At 35.4% G+C, this 23,753-nt stretch overlaps 1 protein-coding gene across 5 annotated transcripts in view; it reads right to left on the reverse strand.

The window, feature by feature from the left end:
- Nucleotides 1-1,007: 1,007 nt before the first annotated feature.
- The window catches only part of iglon5 (IgLON family member 5), a 181,382-nt gene continuing 158,636 nt past the window's right edge, over nucleotides 1,008-23,753 (reverse strand). For all 5 annotated transcript variants that reach the window (XM_058746761.1, XM_058746763.1, XM_058746762.1 and 2 more), the window contains 4 exons: nucleotides 16,822-16,953; nucleotides 15,244-15,364; nucleotides 14,985-15,136; nucleotides 1,008-5,364 (listed from right to left, as the gene is read on the reverse strand). In XM_058746761.1, coding sequence (XP_058602744.1) covers nucleotides 5,264-5,364; nucleotides 14,985-15,136; nucleotides 15,244-15,364; nucleotides 16,822-16,953 — 506 coding nt within the window. In that variant the 3' untranslated portion in view covers nucleotides 1,008-5,263. The remainder of the gene's footprint in view (nucleotides 5,365-14,984; nucleotides 15,137-15,243; nucleotides 15,365-16,821; nucleotides 16,954-23,753) is intronic.

Raw genomic sequence — 23,753 nt, forward strand, 5'->3', positions numbered from 1 at the left:
AAAAAAAAACTCTGAAAAAAAAAAAAAATCAGAGCTTATATCTCACAATTCTGAGTTTATATCTAGCAAAAGTCAGAATTTTGAGATGAAAAAGTTACAATAGTTTTTTTTTTTTTTTAAATTTTGTGGCAGAAACAGGCTTCCTTATTAACCGGCACTGAGATCACAGAAAGCTTTCAATCAGCCCCTGTCCGACCCGCTCACAACCGTCCTCCACGCCAGACCTCTATCTCAGTCCCCTCTGAATGTGAATCTCTGCAGTTCAGCGCGGGAATCACGAGGGGAAATGATCCCGACACCAGCAGCGCTCCATCACGATAATCACACATCCATAGAAACTCCACCCAAAACAGACATTTACATGCGTTATACCCACACCGAGAATTGCAACGACATTTCATACTTTTTTTTCTTTTGTTTACTTATATTTGAGGAGAATACATGTACACAGAGATGTTCGGTGGACCTCGAGGGCAATGCTAACGTGAGTATGATAAGAAAAGCATGAAGCGGACGAAAGCGGACTGACAGCAGGATAAAAAGCTCAAGAGACGAGAAAAATCTGAAAAATCACCTGCTTTTGTGCTTGAAATCAAACCACAGACAGGGACGGAAAAAGTATTTTGACACTTAAAAGTCATTTAAACGTCTTCATGTCAAAGCATTAGATTTCTCACTTTTCTAAGCCATTTTTGCAAGGTCAAAATATATTTTAGCGGATGAATTATGTCCACATCTGTAGTTTTTTTTTTTTTTTTTAAACCAGGTATATTATATTCAACTAAAACCATAAAAAATCAATACCTAAAATAAAATATAAAAAAATATTATTTCTTATTTTAATTTTAAAATTGATGTACTAAAATAACTAAAAAAAAAAAAAAAAAAATATATATATATATATATATATATATATATATATAAAATAATTCAACACAAAAATACTACAACTTTAAAATGACAACAGAAAATATGAAATAAAAACTAATTTAAAATATTAACAAAAACTCAACCAGAAAGTGTTCCAATATTTTAAAATGTTAATTTCCAACACTATATCTATTGTTTTATCATTTCTAATGCAAAGTCAATCAGATATTTTTAAGTGTCATTTAAGCATACAAATACTTTTTGTGGCCACTGTGTAGCCTACTTGTACTAAGCAGTATGCAATATCTTTCATCAGCGCACAGCGTACGAAACGCACAGTCTTCAGCATTCATTAATAACAGCATAGTGGCCCCTCAGACTTTAAATTGGACATTAAATAGGTTTCGGCTTTATTCCGGGGTTATTGCTGGCTGGAATGCAATAATGAAGCACATATTCAGGGAGAACATTATCGTATTAGAGTATATACAGCATTAACATTGCAAACTGAACGGTCAGCGCTCATGCAGGGTCATTGCGAACGGTTGCATAAAGCAGCGCAGCGGCCGCAGCGCGTTAAGTCGTGCACCGCTGCTTTACGTCAAAGCCTCTTCGCCGTGTGCTCTTAAGTGGCGGTTAATTAGCCTGTAGGGGATCGGACTCCACATCGGGCTCGAGACTCAAAGGCACAGCTGTCCTTGAAGAGGATTCTGTCAGCACCCGGACTGAGCTTGATTTATGAGCTATGCCACTCACCAGATGGGGGACGGAGAGAATATGACGCTCCGCTTGCTTAGCGAGTCGCAGTCGCTGGCTAATTACATCTTTATCTCCCGCTAATCTGATTCTGAACGGGAAGAAAGAGGCGGCGCATAGAATCTAGTACTGCGTCCCATTCAGCTCGGAGTGTTGGATTTTCCAACTACTTGGAGTGCAGTCCAACGCAACATCAGGTCAGACTTGCAATTTGAAAATTTGTGCAGAAATTCAGACACAGATGTACAGCATAAATAAAATGCACTGTGATTAAAAAATTCCCGTAGCCTATATATTGGGACAAAATTAAGAAGCCCCGCACATGACATGCGGACAATGTGTTTTCCCTTGCTTTAGTTAAATAGCGGCCGCAAATGAAGAATTTGCTCCCACGACTTAATTCGTTCCCACCTTATATTAAATCATGTTGTACGAATTTGTTGCCTCGTTTTTATTTAATTAATTAAACAATGTAACGAATTAGTATGACATGGCCACGATTTACTAAAATCAGGGAACTAAATAGTATGTTGTGTCCACGATTTACTAAAACGAGGGAATGAATTAGTATGACTTGGCCATGTTTTACTAAAATGAGGGAATGGATTAGTAGGACATGCTAAAAAAGGGAACAAATTAGTACAATGTGGCCGTGATTTACAAAAAAAAAAAAAAAAAAGGAAGGAATTGGTATATGATGTGGCCACGATTTACTAAAACGAGAGAACAAATTAGTAGGACATGAGGACATGGCCACAATTTACTAAAATGAGAGAATGAATGTGGCCATGACTTACTAACGAGAGAACAAATTAATAGCCTACAGCATGACCACGATTTACTAAATAACTAAAACGAGGGAACAAATTAGTACAGTGTGGCCACGATTTACAAAAAAAGGGAACAAATTAATTAGTCATAGAAACAAATTCTTAATACGTGGCCATGATATATGTATTTTTTCTGCATGTCATGAGCAGGGCTCTGTACAAAATGTTTAGAAAATATGCATAAAACAAGTTGAATGCTCCTGTCTGTTAAACGCACATCTACAGAACTAATGCTAGCATTGCATAGCATCGCAATTTTGTTGCGAGAAGACTGCTGACAACAAAAATTGTAAATTGCCATTTTCTTTCCTTGTATGTCATTTTCCAAACATAATACATGCAGTAAATGCATGCACTTTTTTTGTTGCAACTTGATATCACAGGAATATCCAACAATCGTCTCTGAATGGAACACAGCATCGCACTAACACGACCGTACGTAACTGCAGGATACTGAGGGTTTTGGTTATGTCATCGAGGCAGACATGAGCATTACATCATTACTGCAGAATATATCATACATTACAGTCATCAACAGCATGGGAAAAAAATACAGTACACATTTGAAATGATATTAGGACGCCTACACGCTAGAGTTTACAATGCAAACGCACAGCTCAATGGGGATGGTGCATGACAAAGACGGTGGACAAATGTAACGGTTTGAAAAAGCAACACTGCACTTTGTACTGTATATTTGTTCAATTTGTATTTCTACGCCCATTTTCACATGCTCAAATCAGATCTGTCTAGCGTGTAAGCGCCCTCACATTTCACTGATTGCTCTCTTTTACGGACGAGTCGAAATTACTTCTGTTTTAAAAAAGTTAATCATGGTAAAACAGAGCACGATACTTCAAAAAGTTTTTTTTTTTTCTTTTTGCCGTTCGATGAATTCAGTGATTTTTAGTACAAAATATTTTCACACACATGGCTTGCGATCAGCTCTGACGTTTTTTTTTTTCTCACATGGAATTACTATCATATTTATTCAAATACTTATTAACATTGTCATCATCATCATCATCATCATCATTATAATCATTATTAACACCAAAAAAGTAATAGCAGTTAACCTTGCAGATTAAAATGTACACAGTGCAGGGGGTTAAAACGGGGTCGGTGCAGGAAGTGAGGTCACAAGAGGGACATTTCTAACCGGTACATGCTATCCACAAGCAACAAGAAGTCAATGAACCGTTTCAGGCCAGGAGATGCCAGAAACTTCTGCTGCCTTCAAGTCTTTGTGGAAAGTTCCTACTTACGAGTTGCAACAACGCTTTTGAATAATTCTGAAAAGTTGCACTCTTACTTATGAGTTGCAATGATGCATTCAAATAATTCTGAAAAGTTGCACTCTTTTCATTTGCAGTGATGCATTTAAATAATTACGAAAAGTTGCACTCTTAAGAGTTGCAACAATGCATTCAAATAATTCTGAAAAGTTGCACTCTTATAAGTTGCAGTGATGTATTTAAATAATTCTGAAAAGTTGCACTCATAAGAGTTGCAATGATGCATTCAAATAATACTGAAAAGTTGCACTATTACTAATGAGTTGCAATTATGCATTTAAATAATTTGGAAAAGTTGCACTCTTATGAATTCCAATGATGCATTCAAATAATTCAGAAAAGTTTCACTCAAGAGTTGCAATGATGCATTCAAAAAATACTGAAAAGTTGCACTCTTGTTTATGAGTTGCAATGATGCATTTAAATAATTATGAAACGTTGTAGTCTTTCTTATGAGTTGCAATGACACATTCAAACAGTTCTGAAAAGCTGCAGTCTTTCTGACTTTTCTAAACTACATTTGCATGTTAAAAATGAGTTTTAGCGGATGAGTGACGTCTACAGCTGTAGTTTATTTTATTAACCAACATTCGACAACCAAAAAGTGTCCAAATACTTTAATTTCCAACACTACATCTATTTTTTATACTTTGCAACGAGTTTGAAAAGTAATTTAAAGCACTTATCTTTTTTAAGTTCCCGTCAAACACAGGAAAGCAACACTAAATGTGTACAAACTAAACTTCTTACTATCAATACCAATGGTTCTCGGCTAATAATGACAGTACGGTTGTAAATCTCGTAAATACGATCATTCCATCGTGACTTAAAGGCAGCAATATCCTCCGAGCCGAAAGGCTGAAACAGAGAGGCTGATGGGAAATGTAGTTTTTGCTGCTGGAATGAGGGGCCTCTACTGCATATATATTTACACTGAGTGTGAAGGACTGACGATCTGAGTGATGGACAGACTGAGGACAATATGAGGGCTGGACGCAGGTCAGACGTTTGCTTTGGGTCGAGAGCCCAAATGAACGCAAACGAGGGGCCGAGATGACACGGCCCTCCTCGCTAGAAAGAAAACATGTGGTTTGACATCATTCATAGTAGCTACGCACGTCAGAATGCACCACCGTTCAGCTCGGATCTCTGCGCCGGGATCCGACGGGCCCACTGGTGAACAGCTTTGAGAGGGTCACCCGAACATCGCAAACGTCATCGTCGACACGTCACTTTACAACCAGCATGTCCAGCACGCACATCAAGAGACACCCAACTGGCATTACACTTGTCGTTCACATCATTTGCATCACATTTCAGGTTTGGACGATAAAAGGTGACCATCGTTGGCGACGGGAGGGAGGAGTGAAGCGGTGATATGCGACCGGGCGTGAATGGGAAGAGGAAGGAATGACCGAGTGATGTAGCGATGGCTCCTGGATTAATGCATAATTTCTTTTTGTTCACAGTGATGGGTTCGTATTTAAAGACTCCTTCCGAAGCGGGAAAGTTTTAGACCTTCATCAGAACAGACATGGAGAGGCAGAACCACAGACCGACTTCTGATAAACGGCCGTTCAGAGACGCCGCTCCGCCGTACACGGCCCCGGGCCCTGGAAGAGCAGAGAGAAGCAGACGTGAATAGGGTGAATGAGAGAGAACTTTTTTTCTTTTTTCTTTTTTAATTTTTTGCCCCACTTCTAAAGCAAGTTTCCTGTTTGGCTGATGTCTTTATTATTATTTTTTTAATGAATTTTGTCTTTCACTAAATAAATTCAAATAATTTTGACAAGACTTTAAATAAAGTTAAAATTGCTTTTTTAATGATTGATTTTTTGTTATAATTAAATTGAAAAATAAATTATAAACAGGGGTGCACATAAGTGGTCCGCAGGTCCGCATGCGCGACCAAAATTAAAAATGCGCTGCATAAATAAGTTCTGACAGCGCATTTGCGTACTGACATGGTTGACAGCTGTTAATGCACAATTACCATTTTAGATCGACAAACTGTACTGTATAAGATTTCTATTCAAACTGAAAGCATAATCTAGGCTACCCGCTGCCGTTTTCAAAGCAAAACTGTCTGTGACATTTCATTCAATTACCTAAAATGCAACAAGTAAAATACAGTAAAATGATAAAATAATGAATTTATTTACTGTAACTATAAACAGTATAGTTATTTATACGGTATAATGCATATGAAACTTATAAAATACATTAAATGTATATAAAATTTTTAATGATGTATTTTTTCATTATAATTAAAATTAAAATGAACTATAAAAAAAGTAAAATACAGTAAAATGATAAAATAATGAATTTAAAATGTTTTCAATAATTTACTGTATCTTGCATGAAAGTAGCTAGAATAAACAGTATGGTTAATTAAATGGTATAATGCATATAAAACTTATAAAATACATTACATGTATATAAAATAACAAAAATATATATATCTTGATATATTTAAAAAAAATATTTTAAAATTATTTAAAAAAATTTTAAATTCAAAATATTTACATAAAATATAAATTATAAATAAAATGCAAGAAGTAATATACAGCAAAAACAATAAAAATAATACATTTAGAATAATTTACTGTATCTTATACAAAAAGTAGCTAGAATAAACAGTACGGTTGTTTATATGGTATATTTTAATAGCACTCCTGATGAATTGTTATAGTTTATTTTCATGACAAATCAAACTTTCTTTTATCTGTTTATCTGCCTCAAAAACTGAAAACCTCACCCCAAGTGAAAAAATATAATATATTACATACAATGATCATGAAAAAACAAAAGAAATGAAAGAAATTACAGGAGAAAATACCAGCGTAGGGGTTTGGAATGACATGAGAGTGAACAGCAGGATTTCTGTTCCCTGGTGAGCTATCCTAAGACCGACAGCGGTGGGACAGATGTTTCTTCTCTGAAGGATGAAGATAAAGGTCGCAGCTCGTCTGATGGAAAAGTGCGAGTCGAGGCCAGACAATGGCGCGGCAGCGACATGAACAAGAGAAGATGCATGGAAGTGACGGCAGGTGACTCATCATGGGAAAACTGGCCCAGATAATTGGAGACGGAATGAGACGGACGGACTCGCTTACAATAGTAATGCGTGAGGGGAAGAAACGGCAGGAATCACTCACTGCGGACTGAAATGTGAAGAATGGAGGGAGAGAAGTCACTGATGACTTCCTGGGGTAACAGGACACAACGGAGCGGGAACAAACGAGAGGAGACATAATGGGCCGGAGAAGAGAAAAGGCAGGAGGAACCGAAAGGATGCAAGAAACTGCAAGAAACAGATGAGATGGATATGGAGCATCGTGATGCAGCAGTATGCCAGTTTTACTAACACTGATTGTGCAAAGGCCCTGCTGTTTATTGCTAATGGGCTATAAAAGCATTATGTAAGCGATAATGTACAGCCAGCCACAAACAATCACACGACTCTCTGGAATACTTCATTCTGATTGGTCAATCACAGCATTCTGCGGACAAACATTTTTATATAACGACACTAAACTGTATAATTGTTCACCCGGCCATAACATTTTCCTTCATATCTGTGCTACTTTAATGACTCTCATAGCAATCTGCATATTCTTTGTTCTTATATAATGATATTCAATTGACTTCAAATCTCTGATTCAGTGATTTAATTGTTTTCATCAATAATAAATGTTTACTATATTAGAACATTTTTAAATATATAAATACTTAAGAGAAATATTAGCAAAATATTCATTTATATTTATAAAATATAAACAATTATTTATAAATATTCATAATTTTATAATAACTATTTGAATCTGTGTGTGCCATTTGTCACAAAGATTTGTTTGTAATATTTGCTATATATTTAAATACTTATATTTTATAAATGCATACTTAATACATAAATAATTATTTATAACAATTATTCATAATTATTTGTTTATGAAAAATATAAATATAATTTATAAATATTTAAGTCTATGTGCACCATTTGTCACAAAGGTTTGTCATCAATTGCAAATATTTAATATATTTAAATATTTAAATAAATAAATACTTAATAAAAATATTTCTAAAGTAATAAAAATACTTAAATAAACAATTATTCATAAAATTACTTATACATATTTGTTTTAAATGATAATTTAATAAAATAAAAATAAATAATAATAACAATAAAAAAAATTATGACTATTTATAAATATTCTATAGTCTATGCCATGTGTGCCATTTGTCACACATTAATACAGGAAAAATACAATGCAACTAATGTATTATTCAAAATGAATTTTACTATGTAATGCTATTTTGTGCATACAAATCTAACTCTTTTAATATTATTATTTTTCTTAATTATAAAATAAGAAAAATATATGCAATCAAATAAAATATAAAGATAAATAATAATTTATAATTTATAAATTATAATAACAAATAATTAAAAAATGTTTATGTGTATATTACTTGTTGCATAAAACAATTTGAGAGCATACTTTTGATAAATATGAGATATATATTAAATATATTCAGTGGGGAAAAGATTATTTGATCCCCTGCTGATTTTGTACGTTTGCCCTCTGACAAAGAAATGATCAGTCTATAATTTTAATGGTAGGTTTATTTTAACAGTGAGAGACAGAATAACAACAAAAAAATCCAGAAAAATGCATTTTAAAAAAAAGTTATAAATTGATTTGCATTTTAATTAGTCAAATAAGTATTTGACCCCTTTGCAAAACATGACTTAGTTCTTGGTGGCAAAACCCTTGTTGGCAATCACAGTGGTCAGATGTTTCTTGTAGTTGGCCACCGGGTTTGCACACATCTCAGGAGGGATTTTGTCCCACTCCTCTTTGCAGATCCTCTCCAAGTCATTAAGGTTTCGAGGCTGACGTTCGGCAACTCGAACCTTCAGCTCCCTCCACAGATTTTCTATGGGATTAAGGTCTGGAGACTGGCTCTAGGCCACTCCAGGACCTTAATGTGCTTCTTCTTGAGCCACGCCTTTGTTGCCTTGGCCGTGTGTTTTGGGTCATTGTCATGCTGGAATACCCATCCACGACCCATTTTCAATGCCCTGGCCCTGACGGTACATGGCCCCATCCATCGTCCCTTTGATGCGGTTCAGTTGTCCCGTCCCCTCAGCAGAAAAACACCCCCAGAGCATAATGTTTCCACCTCCATGTGTGACGGTGGGGATGGTGTTCTTGAGGTCATAGGCAGCATTCCTCCTCCTCCAAACACTGCGAGTTGAGTTGATGCCAAAGAGCTGGATTTTGGTCTCATCTGACCACAACACTTTCACCCAGTTCTCCTCTGAATCATTGGCAAACTTCAGACGGGCTGTACATGTGCTTTCTTGAGCAGGGGGACCTTGCGGGCGCTGCAGGATTTCAGTCCTTCACGGCGTAGTGTGTTACCAATTGTTTTCTTGGTGACTATGGTCCCAGCTGCCTTGAGCTCATTGACAAGATCCTCCCGTGTAGTTCTGGGCTGATTCCTCACCGTTCTCGTGATCATTGAAACTCCACGAGGTGAGATCTTGCATGGAGCCCCAGACCGAGGGAGATTGACAGTTATTTTGTGTTTCTTCCATTTGCGAATAATCACACTAACTGTTGTCACCTTCTCATCAAGCTGCTTGGCTCATTCCAGCCTTGTCAAGTCAAGTCACCTTTATTTATATAGCACTTTTAACAATACAGATTGTGTCAAAGCACTTAACAGTATCAAATTGGAGGATAGAGTGTCAGTAATGTATAATGATAAGCTTAAACACTCAATTTTCAGTTAAAGGCATTTCATTATTGAATTCAGAGATGTCATTGTCTAGCTCAGTTTAGTTGAAATAGTATCTGTGCAATCAAATCGGCGATAATCGCTAGAGATTAAGTGTAGGTCTACAATCTTGTCCCTGACATCCTTGGACAGCTCTTTGGTCTTGGCCATGATGGAGAGTTTGGAATCTGATTGATTGATTGCTTCTGTTGACAGGTTGTCTTCTATATTGTCTTTAAGAGAGTGCTCCTACTCTCAGCTCCTTACCTGTATAAAAGACACCTGGGAGCCAGAAATCTTCCTGACTGATAGGGGACCAAATACTTATTTGACTCATTAAAATGCAAATCAATTTATAACTTTTTTGAAATGCGTTTTTCTGGATTTTTTTTGTTGTTATTCAGTCTCTCACTGTTAAAATAAACCTACCATTAAAATTATAGACTGATCATTTCTTTGTCAGTGGGCAAACGTACAAAATCAGCAAGGGATCAAATAATTTTTTTTCCCCACTGTGTATATATTTTTTCTCACTATAGGGCTCTATCACACAGCCCTAGTTTTGAAAGAACAGTGGAGGTTTGAGAGTTTTGTTCATTGATTTATGGCAAAATAAGAAGCATCTGTGCACGGTGTGAAAACTGGAACAAACGTAAGATGAAAGCCTTGCATAAGCACAAACTCTCTCTGAGTTTTGCAGCTCTATATGCTCTCGCTCAATGTTTGGCTCCTTCCCATAAATCCCGGCTTTTCCGTGACCTGTTCCTCCTCCTCTCTGGGTTTTGCTTGCTAAGATCTTTGCACTGAGCGTTCCAGCAGAAACTTTTCCACCGAGCTCTGCCGCCCGCTCACTTAGAGCGGCCCAGAACGCGGTCAGACTCTGAAGTTATGTTGTTACGTACAGCATTTGACTTTGTGCTGCTGCTCTTGTTTTTCTGCTTAACAGCACCTTCAAAGGTTACGCTTAGGGTCAGGAAGAGCGTGAACCTCAAATCGAGTGAAGCTGCCTGTTCTCAAGAGGAACTGAAACATAATTTATCACCAGAGACTAGAAATTCGGAAGTTTAAAGGCTTAAAGGTGGATGTCAAAGGTTTTTTTCAGTAGGAAATGCATCAACAGAATAGAAATCTGCACTTAAATATTTTAATATAGCAATTAAGCAACTTGCTGGCTGACTAGTTGAACTTGCATGTAAAATGATGAATTATGTTTCTGGGAGATTTGTTCAATTGGAAACAAATGTAAAAAAAATTTCTTCATTTTTTATTACCCATACGGAAATATAATATATGATATTTCAATAAATAAAAAAATATTTCAAAAATTATTCATAAATATTTAAAAATATTTAAGTCTATATGCGCCATTTGCCAAAAAGATTTGTTTATCAATCATAAATATTTAATATATTTAAATATTTATTTTAAATAAACAAATATAAGATAAATAAATTAATACTTCTAAAAAGTATTCAGAAATATGTGTTTATAAATCATTTAAACATATAATTATAAATAATTGTTTATAAATATTTTAATGTGCCATTTCTCACAAATCAATACAGGAAAAACATAATATAAGTGAAGTAATAATAAAAATAAATTTTGCTATGTATTGTTATTTCTGTGCATACAAATCTCATTCTAAAATAATATGAAAATAAATATAATTTATTAAAATGTACATATATTACACTTGCGTACGAATAGAGCACAGTGATTATGGCTGAGCAAATTTAAGGACCTCATAAAGCAGATTTAAGAAAGTAATGAGGCATAAGTACAACAAAATATCTGTATGGAAATCAAACAGCACTACGTGAAATACTAATGCTGATCCTTTTTGCAATGATTGCAGCAGCAGAACTGACATACTCGCCACGCTAATTGGTTGTTTGTGCTGTGTGTGGTTAATTTGGCTATAGATATACAGTGCAGTTTGAAAACATTCATCGTTTAGTATGTAGGAGCAATCAGGATCTAACTGCTACACAAAACGAGTAAACGGCTGTGGTAAATTAGCCTCAGCAGAGAAAGAGGCTTAAATTAATGAAATATTCACAACCAGTTGTTTCATTCGTTCATTTGCTAACTAGCAGCAGTTTCCTGTTGCCTGCAGAAAACCTTCCTCTTTCTCTACAACCGCTCGCTTTTCCTGAAATCACCCGGAACAAGTCATTAAAAACATCATCTCCTGCTGCGCAAAACCACTTAAACCAGACCAATGTGGTTTGCTGGTCTTGTAATTGATAGTTTTCATCAGGTCTGCCTGGAAAACTAGATAAAACTTCCAACAAAAACACAATACCACCTTGGGCTGGTTTAAATAGTTTGATTTTCAACATTATGGAGACATTTATTTTTGGGTGAATAGCTATAAACTGACACATTTAAAACTCTGAACTTTAAAATGGAAATGAAAAATATAAAAATAAAAACGGCTTCAAAATATAATAACATCATATCAAAATCTTAAAATAAAATAAAAATGAACTAAAATAAAATATAGTTTCACAGCTAGTTTCACATTTCTCATTTTAAACTTGATGTGCTAAAATAAATAAAATGTAATAAACACAAACACAGTATAAAACTGACAAAAACGCACATTTTAAATTTAAAACTTTAAACTATTAATTAAAATGAAAACAAAAAATATAAAAATAAAAATGCTTCAAAATATAAAAATAATATTAATACAATATATTAATAATGTAATACAAAACTATAATATTATTTCAATATGATACTAAAAACACTTGGGGTGAATTGTACAAAACCAGTCAAGAATATGATGAAGTCATGCATATTTCACCCCCAAGATCGAAAGAAATAATTTTTTTTTTTTTTTTTTTTTGCATTATGACATACATTTTATTACAAGAAGTGCACATTAACACACAAATTGCCAATATCATAATGCTACCATTACTGTAACATGAAGTCATAATGATAATAATAATGATATTTAGGTGTTACATCGTGGTACTGTCTAAAATTTATGCTCATTTAAACAGAAGAGTCTTTGTACTAGAGTAATGAGAATCACCATTGAGAATAATGGGAGTTATAAAGAAAATTCAAAAGAAAAGCATTACAGTAATGAGAACTTTGGGGGGAAAACATGCTTAACTGTCATGAACATAATGCATATACAGGACAAAAATCTTAGCAGGCTTCATTTTCTATGCACAATATAGTTTCTTATTTCTTTCATTGGATCTTAGGGTGAAATGTTTTCATGAGATTCCTGCTTTATCACTAAAGCAAGCTGCTCGATAAATGCCGCTAGCGTTAGTGCATTAAACAAATAGTCCCTCTGTCTATAAAAAAAATATATAGTAATATATATTATTTAGAAAACAACAGTGAAAAAGCTCAAGCACAAGAAAATCTGTAGTGCTGATGTGATTTGTTATCGTGTCCTTGTTGTTTCATTCAGCCCTGGATTTTTAAAAACTCCCTGAGCTTTTTCTTCAATAAAGCAGAGCTATGAGACATTTTCAGACATTTTACAGTCAGATAATGGAAGCTTTCAGTAAATGCTCAAAGTGCATTTTCCACAACAGAACGTGTTTTATAGGAATCCTCTATTACTCGACACTGATGTTCTGTAGTGGACAATAGCTTTAATTCAGTTAATAAACACTTTGTGCGCAACAAACTTTAACAAACTCTCACGCAGCCTTCAAGCAGTGTAAGTCCGATCTTGATTCATTTTAAATTGTGAATGTTTGCTTCATTATACATTTTGTGTACTGAGGAATAGGCATTTCCCAGCTAACAGGGAACATTCTCTCAACTTTGGCGAATGTTCTCTAGAAGTTATGAACAAATATTCTTCTTGTAACATTAATAGAACGTTCATTCAAAGTTTTCTGGGTTTTAATAACAAAAATGTAATTTTTACATTGTCACAGCTGAACGTTTTTTTCAATGTTGCGACTCGCTACTTGTTTCAGAATGTTCAGAGAGCGTTCAAAAGTAACGTTTCCTTAACGTTTTCTCTAACATTCGCATAACCAAGAATGTGAACATTAGAGAAAACATTAAGGGAACATTCATCTTATAATTCTGCAAACGTTATGGGAACGTTACTTTTAAACATTCAAAAGATCCAGTTTTTTAAATGGTTTAAAAAGGTTATTTTTGAACACTCTCTGAAATGGTTTAAAAACATTTTCATAAATTAATGGGAACATTAGCAAAGTGTTCTTAGACATTTTTTGTTTTTAATGTTATTACTTACTACATGTTTCAGAACATTTAGAGAACATTCAATAGATACATTTCCATAATGACTGCAAAATGATAAAATGGAAAATTCCCTTTAATGTTTTCTCTAATGTTCACATAACCAAGAAAAAAGGTTATTTTTTTAATGCTCTCTTTAAAAACATTTTCATAACTTAACGTACATTAGGAAAACGTTCTTAGAACATATTTTAAATGTTTACTACTTGTTTCAGAACTTTCAGAGAATATTCAAAAGTAACGTTTCCGTAACGTTTTCAAAATGATAAAATTGAACATTCCCATAATATTCTTGCATAACCAAGAACAAAGATTATTTTTGAATGTTCTCTGAAATGGTTTAGAAAAACATTTTCAAAACTTAATGGGAACATCAGGAAAATGTTCTTGGAACGTATTTGAAACAATATTACTTGCTACTTTTTTCAGAACATACAGAGAACATTTAAAAGTAACGTTACCATAATGTTTGCAAAATGATAAAATGGAACATTTCCTTTTTAAACCATTTTAAAAACGGGACATTTTGAATGTTTAGAGAACATTCAAAAATAATCTTTTCATAACTTATTGGGAACATTAACAAAACATTCTCAGAACACATCTTTGTTAGCTGGGATGGTAATAAAAGACATGAATTTCACCCCTAATGCACAACTTTGCTTTTTGTTTCTGATGCATTGGTGGTAAACAAGCTTCCTGGCTTTATGAAGAAGCCAAAAAGAGAAAAAGAAGTATGAAATTATGTCACTCATTCACAATTAAAATAAATTCAGAAACTTCTGAACTTACGCATGTGAATTTTCCCAGCAAGGCAGCAGTCGTGCACACATTGTCTACGTGTGTCAAAAGTCACAAACTCTTTCAAAGGCTTCACGCTGCAATTGAAGTTTGTTCAAGTTATGCATTATTAAAAAGGTTGAAAACGATGCACTTTGCTGAGCATACAGTACTAGACCATTTGCTTTCAAGTACCATCAACGGACACACTGCTATTATCCGTCTACGGTGAAGCTCGACGTGAAAACTAGCCTCAGGGAGCGGGAATTGCACGTTCACTTATTTTGTACAGTGGAAAGTCACTTCCCGCAGGGTGTTTATTTATCCTTGACTTTATGCCTTTGTAGATTTACGAATGTTTCGAGAGCACAAAAGCGAGCGCTGCAGAGTTGGAGTGGAATAAGGTACTCACTGAAGAGTAACATGCTGGCATTGGAAGCCCCGAGACGGTTGGAGGCGAAACAGGTGTAGTTGCCAAAGTGTTTTTCTGTGACGTTGGTGAAGAGCAGCAGGGAACGTGTTTTCTCGTTTTTAATCTTCAGCGTGTTATCGCTCTCTACCGGCCTGAGAAAGAAATAATATGACAGATCACATGTTAGAGTAAACTCGCTTTGTGCTGCTTCCCATGGTTCACAGCGTCTGTTTCGCTCGCTTTGTTAATGCTTGCTTACCTTCGGTCATCCCGGTACCATTCAAAGGACGCGGTGGGCACCGCCATAGCTTCACAGCGTAAGATTGCAGTTTTTCCCAGCTGGGCGGGCATGTTCTTAACGTCTGTGATTACTGGTGGATCTGAAGAAAAAAACAGACGGTGTACTGAAGTTAAAGTATTAGCACTTGGCGTACAATTAAAGCAATAATTCATTCAAAACTGAGAAAAAAATGTGATCTCAACGTCGTCATTTCACACCTGGAAGATGTATTGAATTAAAAAGCTTTTCTTAATTAATTGCACGATGAAACAAAAAACAAACAAACAAAAAACGCAGAGGAGATTTTGTCATTAAACCGTGATGCAAAAACTTTGTAAAGTACGGGAGTCCTAAAAAGCTATGCAATATTATTACTATTATTATTATTATTAGTCTGATTTTATCAACAGATGCTGATTTTATAGTTGTTTAACACTAGAATATAGTCAATACACTATAAAAAATTTAAAGTTGAGAAATCGCAGATTTTTGAGTTCTCTCAACTTGTTGTTTTCAGTTTATACAACAAAAAGTTGAGAAAACTCAAAAATCTCCTGAAGCTGGTTGCCTTAAACTTTTAAGTTTTCTAAACTTTAGATTTTTCACAGTGTAGTAATAAATAGTTAAATTATTCTATTATTATATTGATCTCATTATGCTAGTATTAAGCATAAGTCATATAAAATAAGAAAACATTATTAGTCAATGGCGTCAAAAAAAGTAAAATCAATTCAAGACATATTGCCTTAATATCTTTTTTTTTTTTTCTCATGTTAATTTATCTTGTTTTAATGATGTTTAGATATTTTACCAGAAAGCAACAAATACTACAGTTCAAACGTTTGAGGTCAGTAAGTATACAAAAGTTCCATTAATTTGATGACAAACTCTAGTAAAATTGTGAAATATTATTATTATTACATTTAAAAAAAGTGTTTTATATTTCGATGTATTTAAAAATGGAATTTATTCCTGACGCAAAACTGAATTTTCAGTCTTGAGCATCCGATGATCCTTCAGAAATCATTCTAATATGCTTAATATTTTTGTGAAGAAGACAAAATCACCTTTTCTTGAATAGAAAGTTCAAAAGAACATAATGTATTTATAATAGAAATCTTTTGAAACATTATAACTTTCACGTCACTTTTGATTAATTTAATGTGTCCTTGTTGAAAAAAAAAAAAACATCTTACTGACCCCAAAGTTTTGAATGGTAGTATACTGTATGTACTTACATATTTGAAGGTCTACATGAAACTGTAAAGAAATACAAGAATGATTTTGGAAATGTAATTAAGTTTCTACAGTATTCAAGAACAGGGTACATTCTCTGAAATGATACTTAAGTATAATAATGAAGTACAATTATGTTCTGTAAACCCTGTGGAGTGGAGAGGACACGATGAAAAGATAAAGAGTTTAATTCTATATGCGGCTGATCGCAATCCAATTTATATTTCCATTACTCAATCACAGAGTGTTCTGAAACGCTCCCAACGATCTCATTAGGATGTTGTTGTGAGTTGCTGACAGGAGCAGAGTGGCTCGACTTACAGTTGACGGTGACCTTGACACGGTGCGTGTCTGGCGGCGCCACACCGTTGTTGGTGATGCATTCAAATTCCTCCGCTTGATGCCGCTTGATTTCTGTGATTTCCAGAAACTCGCCTTCGCTCAAGAGACCGTCTGTGAAGACAAAAGACGAGAGGGTGATTGAATACCGGCGCCGTGGCGCACAATGTCATACGTGAGTGTAATTGGGTTGGTAGGTGTTCCAGAAGCAGCAGCATTGTTCCAGACTGTCATGTTAAACAAAAAAAGGCCCGAGGACACGGCAGCAGGAACCACGGGAATGACTCTCCTTATTTATCATGTAGCGGACGCTCTTTATCCAAACCGACTTTTGGTCAGTGCACCACAAGGGACGGTCCTGCTGGAGTAACCGGCTGTTGAATGTCTTGCCCTGGAGCGCAATGGTGGCACGGGAATTCGGTGATCTTTAACCACTACACCACCTCCTCTAACATGACTAAACCATTTAACTACTTCATCCTGAGTTTATTTCAACAGTGTTCAAGGTGAAGTGTGTCATTTCTGAACCACTAGTGGCACTGAATGGAACTCTAATCTCTTTATATACATAGGCAAGTTGATATTCTGATCATATATATATTTTTTCCAAGCATTCCATTTTAACAATTCCAAACCACATCAATCTTAATAACTACTATTCATTTTGTATTTAATCTTTTAAAAGTGACATATAATTATCCATGAAGTCTGAAAGTGAAAAACTCATATATTCTCATATAAACTTATATTCAGGTGTGCATAATTATAAAGCAGGTTTCCTTTTACAGATAAATTGAGACAAAAAAGAGACTGAACTCAGACTGAAAGTCAAAAATCATTAAATGCTCATGAGAAGGATGCAATACTAATGCAATACTAGAATTTGCAAAGTTAAGGCATGACCATTAGATGGCAAAATGCTCATTGGGTCAGCGTGGTCAGAAAAAACTGGTGGAGAAGAAAAGACACGTTAACTGCAAAAGAATTAAGAATTAAGGTGAAGAATTAGGTGAGAAACCATCAGAAACCATGATTAAATACAAAACTAATAGTAGTTATTAAGATTGATGTGGTTTGGAATTTGTAAAATATGATCAGAATATCAACTTGCCTACTATATATACAGTATATTAAATCTGCCTAGCAACCATTTAGATCTTCTTAGAAAACTGCTTAGCAACTGGATAGCAACTATGGAATTTCTTGGAAGCGACATCCTAGAAACCACTCAAAAACCTTTGCAATAGATGACCAAACATTTATATTTAATATAAACCTTTATATTTATTTACTTTTATTCACATTATTTAGTAAACACTTTTACACTTTCTATCTACAGTATATGCTTTACTTCTAAGCAATGCCCTAGCAACTGCTTAATAACCACTCAAAACACATTAGCAACAGCCTGGCAACTACTTAGAACACCTTAGCAACCATCTAGCAACTTCCTAGCAACAACATCTTAGCAACTACTCAAAACACCTTAGCAACAGCCTATAAACCAGTTAGAACTTTAACAACTGCCTAGCAACTTCCTAGCAACAATTTAGAACCTAGCAACCTCCAAGCAACCACTCGAAATACCTTAGCAAAAGCCTTGAAACCACTTAGAACACCTTAGCAACTTTTAGCAACTATTTAAAACACCTTAGTAACAGCTTACATACCAGTTAGAACTTCTTAGCAACTCCCCAGTAACAACTCAGAACCCAGTAACCACTTAAAACACCTTAGCAATAGCCTATAAACCAGTTAGAACTTTAACAAATGCCAAGCAACTCCCTTGCAACAATTTAGAACCTAACAACATTCAAACAACCGCTAAAAACACCTTAGCAACAGCCTTGCAACCACTTAGAAACACCTTAGCAACCACCTAGCAACTTCTTAACAACAACATCTTAGCAACTACTCAAAACACCTTAGCAACAGCCTACAAACAATTAGAACATCTTAGCAACTGCCTAGCGACAACTCAAAACCTAGCAACCACTCAAAACATCTTAGCAACAGCCTATAACCAGTTAAAACTATAACAACTGCCATGCAACTGCCAAGCAACTCCCTAGCAACAATTTAGAATCTAGCAACATCCAAGCAACCACTCGAAACACCTTAGCAGCAGCCTTGAAACCACTTAGAACATTTTAGTAACCACCTAGCAACTCCCTAGCAACATAATTTTAGCAACTATTTAAAACACCTTAGCAGCAGCTTACATACCAGTTAGAACTTCTTAGTAACTACCTAGCAACTCTCTAGCAAAATTTTAGCAGCTATTTAAAACACCTTAGCTACAGCTTACATATAGTACCAGTTAGAACTTCTTAGCAAATGCCTAGCAACTCCCTAGCAACAACTCAGAACCTAGTAACCACTCAATAGTGATCAAAATCCCTATGAATAAGTCAAAGTGATTTATGAATGATGAACATAAATTAGTAACCACTTAGAACATCTTAGCAACCACCTTGCAACTATTTAGAGCACCTTAGCAACCACCAAGCAATCATGCTGAAGAAAAGATTGCTTTTGTCTATCTGCATTCTCTTTCTAAGCATTGCCCTAGCAACCAATCAAAACACTTTAGCAACAATTTAGAACCTAGCCACATCCTAGAAAACACTCAGAACATCACAACAGTCACAGTGAACAATAAAAATCATTTTGAATAAAAGTAAGTCACAAAGAGACTTACAAATGAGGAACATCACTTAGTAACCACCTAGCAACTACTAAGAACACCTTAGCAACCACCTAGCAAGTACTTAGCAATCACATTGAACAGAAGAGAGTCTTTGTCTATCTACTGCATATGCCTTCTCTTTCTAAGCATTGCCCTAGCAACATTCTAGCAACCAATCAAACACCTTAGCAACCACCTAGCAACTATTTACAACACCTTAGCGATCACCTAGTGATGTCTTAATTACATTAACCAGAAGATTGTCTTTCGGTCAATCTATTTGCGTTTTCTTTGCAACTGCCAGAAATCACACAGACTACATTAGCAAATGTGCACCAAAGCAACCCTTCAAAATAAGCACACAAAACTACAGCAATCACATAACAATGTAGAGCCTATATAAAGGCTGCTGTTAAACGGCACAGGCCTTATATAACCTTCACACTCCACATCTCTCCTCAAACTACACTTATATAACCTTCAGACTTCAAACTCAAATTCATACGATGAGCTTTCCTTTCCTAGTTGTGTTTGCAGTTCTGTTTGGTGCTTCCAGTGGAGCAGAAACCACATACTTCACCTTGATTAAAATTAATTTCAACAGAATAAAATTTATTTATTTAACAAGAGCGGAGGCGAGTGACAAACGGTCCACGGAACAAACTGAAAGGCTTTGATAAGAAACTCAAGTCTGCGTCGCTCTCAGATAAACATCACAGAACGTGTGTTGGGGAATGCGTCAGTGAGCTTTATTTACCGGCCATTGTGAACTACAAAAAGACTGTCTCGCACCTCTAAGGCACTTCTTTCCCTTTAGCGAGACGAAACAGACAACAACACAAATCTGTAGTAACAAGGACAAGGGTGGATTTGCCTCTGTGTGATGAAAGTGGCTGTTATCAGTATAACAATGACAGCAAAAACAGTTACATATGGAAGATTGTTTCTGCCACAGAATAAAAAATGTAACTGCAACTATTTATCTCAAAAACATTTTCTTTTTTATTGCAATTACGAGTTTATGTCTCACAATTCTGACTTTTTTCTCACAGTTATGTTTACATCTCACAATTCTGATATAAACACGCAATATTTACATTTTCTTAGAATAGCGAATTTGCATCTCACAATTTTGACTTTATAACATACAATTGCGCAATAAAAAAATCTGACTTTTTTCTTCAGATTTGGACTTTATAACTCACAGTTGAGTTTATAAATTGCATTAAACTCTCAACTGCAAGAAAAAAAGTCAGAATTGCTAGATTCAGAATTACGGGATATAAACTCGCAATTGCGAGAACATTTTTAGAATTATGAGACAAACTCGATTGTGAGAAAAGAAGTCAGAATTGCAAAATATACAATTGCAGGAAAAGTCAGAACCGTGGGATATAAACTCGCAATTACGAGAAAAGTCAAAATTGCAAGTTTACATCTCACAATTCTGACTTTATTTCTCACAATTCCAAGTTTATATCTCGCAATTCTAGCATAACTCGCAATTCTGACTTTTCTTTTTAGAACTGTGATTTTATATCCCATAATTCTTTATGACAGAATTGTGAGAAGGTTGGAATTAACTTTTGTATGTTTTATTCTGTATTGGAAATGGGCTTCTATAGATTCATGCTAGCTTTCTTGTGCAACCATTTTCATCTCTAACAGTCAGAACAGTTAGGCACACAAAAAACTCAGTGTCAACCAGAATAATCCACTTCTCAGTAGTATCTCTCTGGCTTCAGCCAATGGAGAGACGGAAAACACAAAGGCAACCGCACACCTTTTAATTCACAACCGCCGGGAGTTTATTCCTCAAATTCGGCACCTTTTCTAATTGAAGATTATTCCGGAGGATTATTAGCACAGCTACTGAACTGGAGAGGATTATTTGCTGCTGCCGACGCCACCGACCGAGCACACGCTAGGGTTTACAGCAATGTTATTCACTCATTCCATTAGCGTAATAAATATCGTTCCCCCGTGACATCTTCGTCAGGCCATCTGAGCACCCGTCTCAACCCGCTGGGGGGGAAAAATCATCTTATCCTGACAAAGAGGGTTTACAGGTAAAGAGACTGGTACATCTCGCACGCTTCGAGCTGAGATGCTTACTAAGTAGACGCTATTTGTATTTATTTCTCACAGTTGTGACAAGCGCATTCCCATGTGGCCAGACGCATTTGTGCTCCGCTGCAGCTGGAAAATTTCAGTGACAAAATCAGCTTTAGACACACTTAGAATGCCTGGATGGAATCAAATCAAACAGGGATGCCTACTAGCTCTAGATTTAAAAAAAACAAACAAAAAAACAGGGTCATGGGGTCACGTATCTATCTATCTATCTATCTATCTATCTATCTATCTATCTATCTATCTATCTATCTATCTATCTATCTATCTATCTATCTATCTATCTATCTATCTATCTATCTATCTATCTATCTATCTGTCTGTCTGTCTGTCTATATATGTCTGAATAAGATCTATTGCATTTTTGTTATATATATATATATATATATGGCTTTATGGTTATGATTTACTGGGAATATAGTTACAAAAACAAAAACAAAAACAAAAAAATCCTTTATTCAGAGGCCCAAACTGAGCAAAAATATGCACTTTGTTGCAGATGCTCATATTTACACACCAAAAACCCCCAGCAACAAAGATCTTTATAACAGTAAAGCAGACCATTTACATGAAATAACATACAATTCAGCTGTCACTCAATATCGCCAATAAGGTTTTTCAGCAATGTTTTATCACGTTGATCATTTAGAGGCCTTATAAATTTGCATATCAAATCTACAGCAGGCTTTATAGGGTTAAAAGGCATTCTCCATTCAAATGTGAGTCTCATAATGCAGCTATATTTCAGAAATCACATTAGAGAGGGTTTATGCTGCACAAATGTGTTCACAGGAATCAACCTTCATCCTGTTAGGATTATATCTACATTCTATGAGATGCGAATAAGTCGGTTGTGAGGCTTAGAAAAAAGCTTCACAAGTCAAATGATCTTCTGCTGTCACCTTGCATGACATTGTAACCAGCTGTCTCTGTCCATGTCTGTCACTAACATGAGCATCTATGTGTCTTTTTATTTGATATATTATTCATCTAAATGCGCACGTCGCAGCCTGGATCTGCTAGTTAACATGTACTGGACAGAATGTGTGTGGGTGGTCGGTCTAATGAATGAAACTGACCCGTCGAACACATGATTAATGCCGGTTTCAATCCACATGGACGTGCGTGTGAGCCGTAAGCCAGTTGCTCAGCAGCATTGACGGAGTGGGCGTGTCACCTGTCAATGGCACGTCAGGTGTGTGATTGTGATGTCATCGCACCCTGTCTGCTTCCCTACAGTGTGATGTACAGGTCCAGATGGCTTTGTGTTTCTTTGGCCGAATCTACACGCCCAATTTCTCGCCCGGCTGCTGGCTACCAATAGCTCCACCGCAGTGACTCGCGCTGAATAACAATGTGGCTCTTTCTGTCTCGCTTTACGCCCCTCTCTTTATTTCTGCCGTGCCGGTGGGTTATGAGGTGCAGAGGAAGTGCTGAGTGGGGAAAAGCGCAGACCGAAAGATCTGCAGACAAGCTACGACTACAATTATATGCAGAGTAGGAGAAATTTTATATCATGATAATGGTATATGTCACAGTGTGGTTATTTTTGCTGAGATTTCAATGGAAAAAATAATTAATATATGCAATATGACACACTATTTATTTATTTATATTTTACATTTATACTTTAAGATTTTTAAAATCTCTTTTTAGTTTGTATTTAATGGACACAAACCAATAGATCGGATTATTCATAATTAAAACTAAAGACTCAAAGCAGCAAAATCCCTTCGGTTGACGCATTCTACACGTTTCATAGCAAAGAAATATAACTAGATCACCTTGACCTTGTTCACACCTGGTATTAACATCCATCTCAAATGATATGATCAGTGTTAACTAAAAAAAAGTCCAGTATGTTAAATTTCCAGTACATGTTTCCAAGACTGCCTTCACGTTTCATTGTAAGTTTAAATGCTTACATCTCTCAGACAACATTGCATCCCCATCCACTCATGTGACACATAATCACTGTGCCTAAAAATTATTTTTAAACTTTGCTTTTAAAAGAATACCATTCGATTGACAAAATTTGGAATAGGCATATACATATACATGCAAAAAATTACAAGTAACATTTTTTTTTTAT

The sequence above is a fragment of the Onychostoma macrolepis genome, chromosome 16 (assembly GCF_012432095.1).
Source record: "Onychostoma macrolepis isolate SWU-2019 chromosome 16, ASM1243209v1, whole genome shotgun sequence".
NCBI lineage: Eukaryota > Metazoa > Chordata > Actinopteri > Cypriniformes > Cyprinidae > Onychostoma > Onychostoma macrolepis.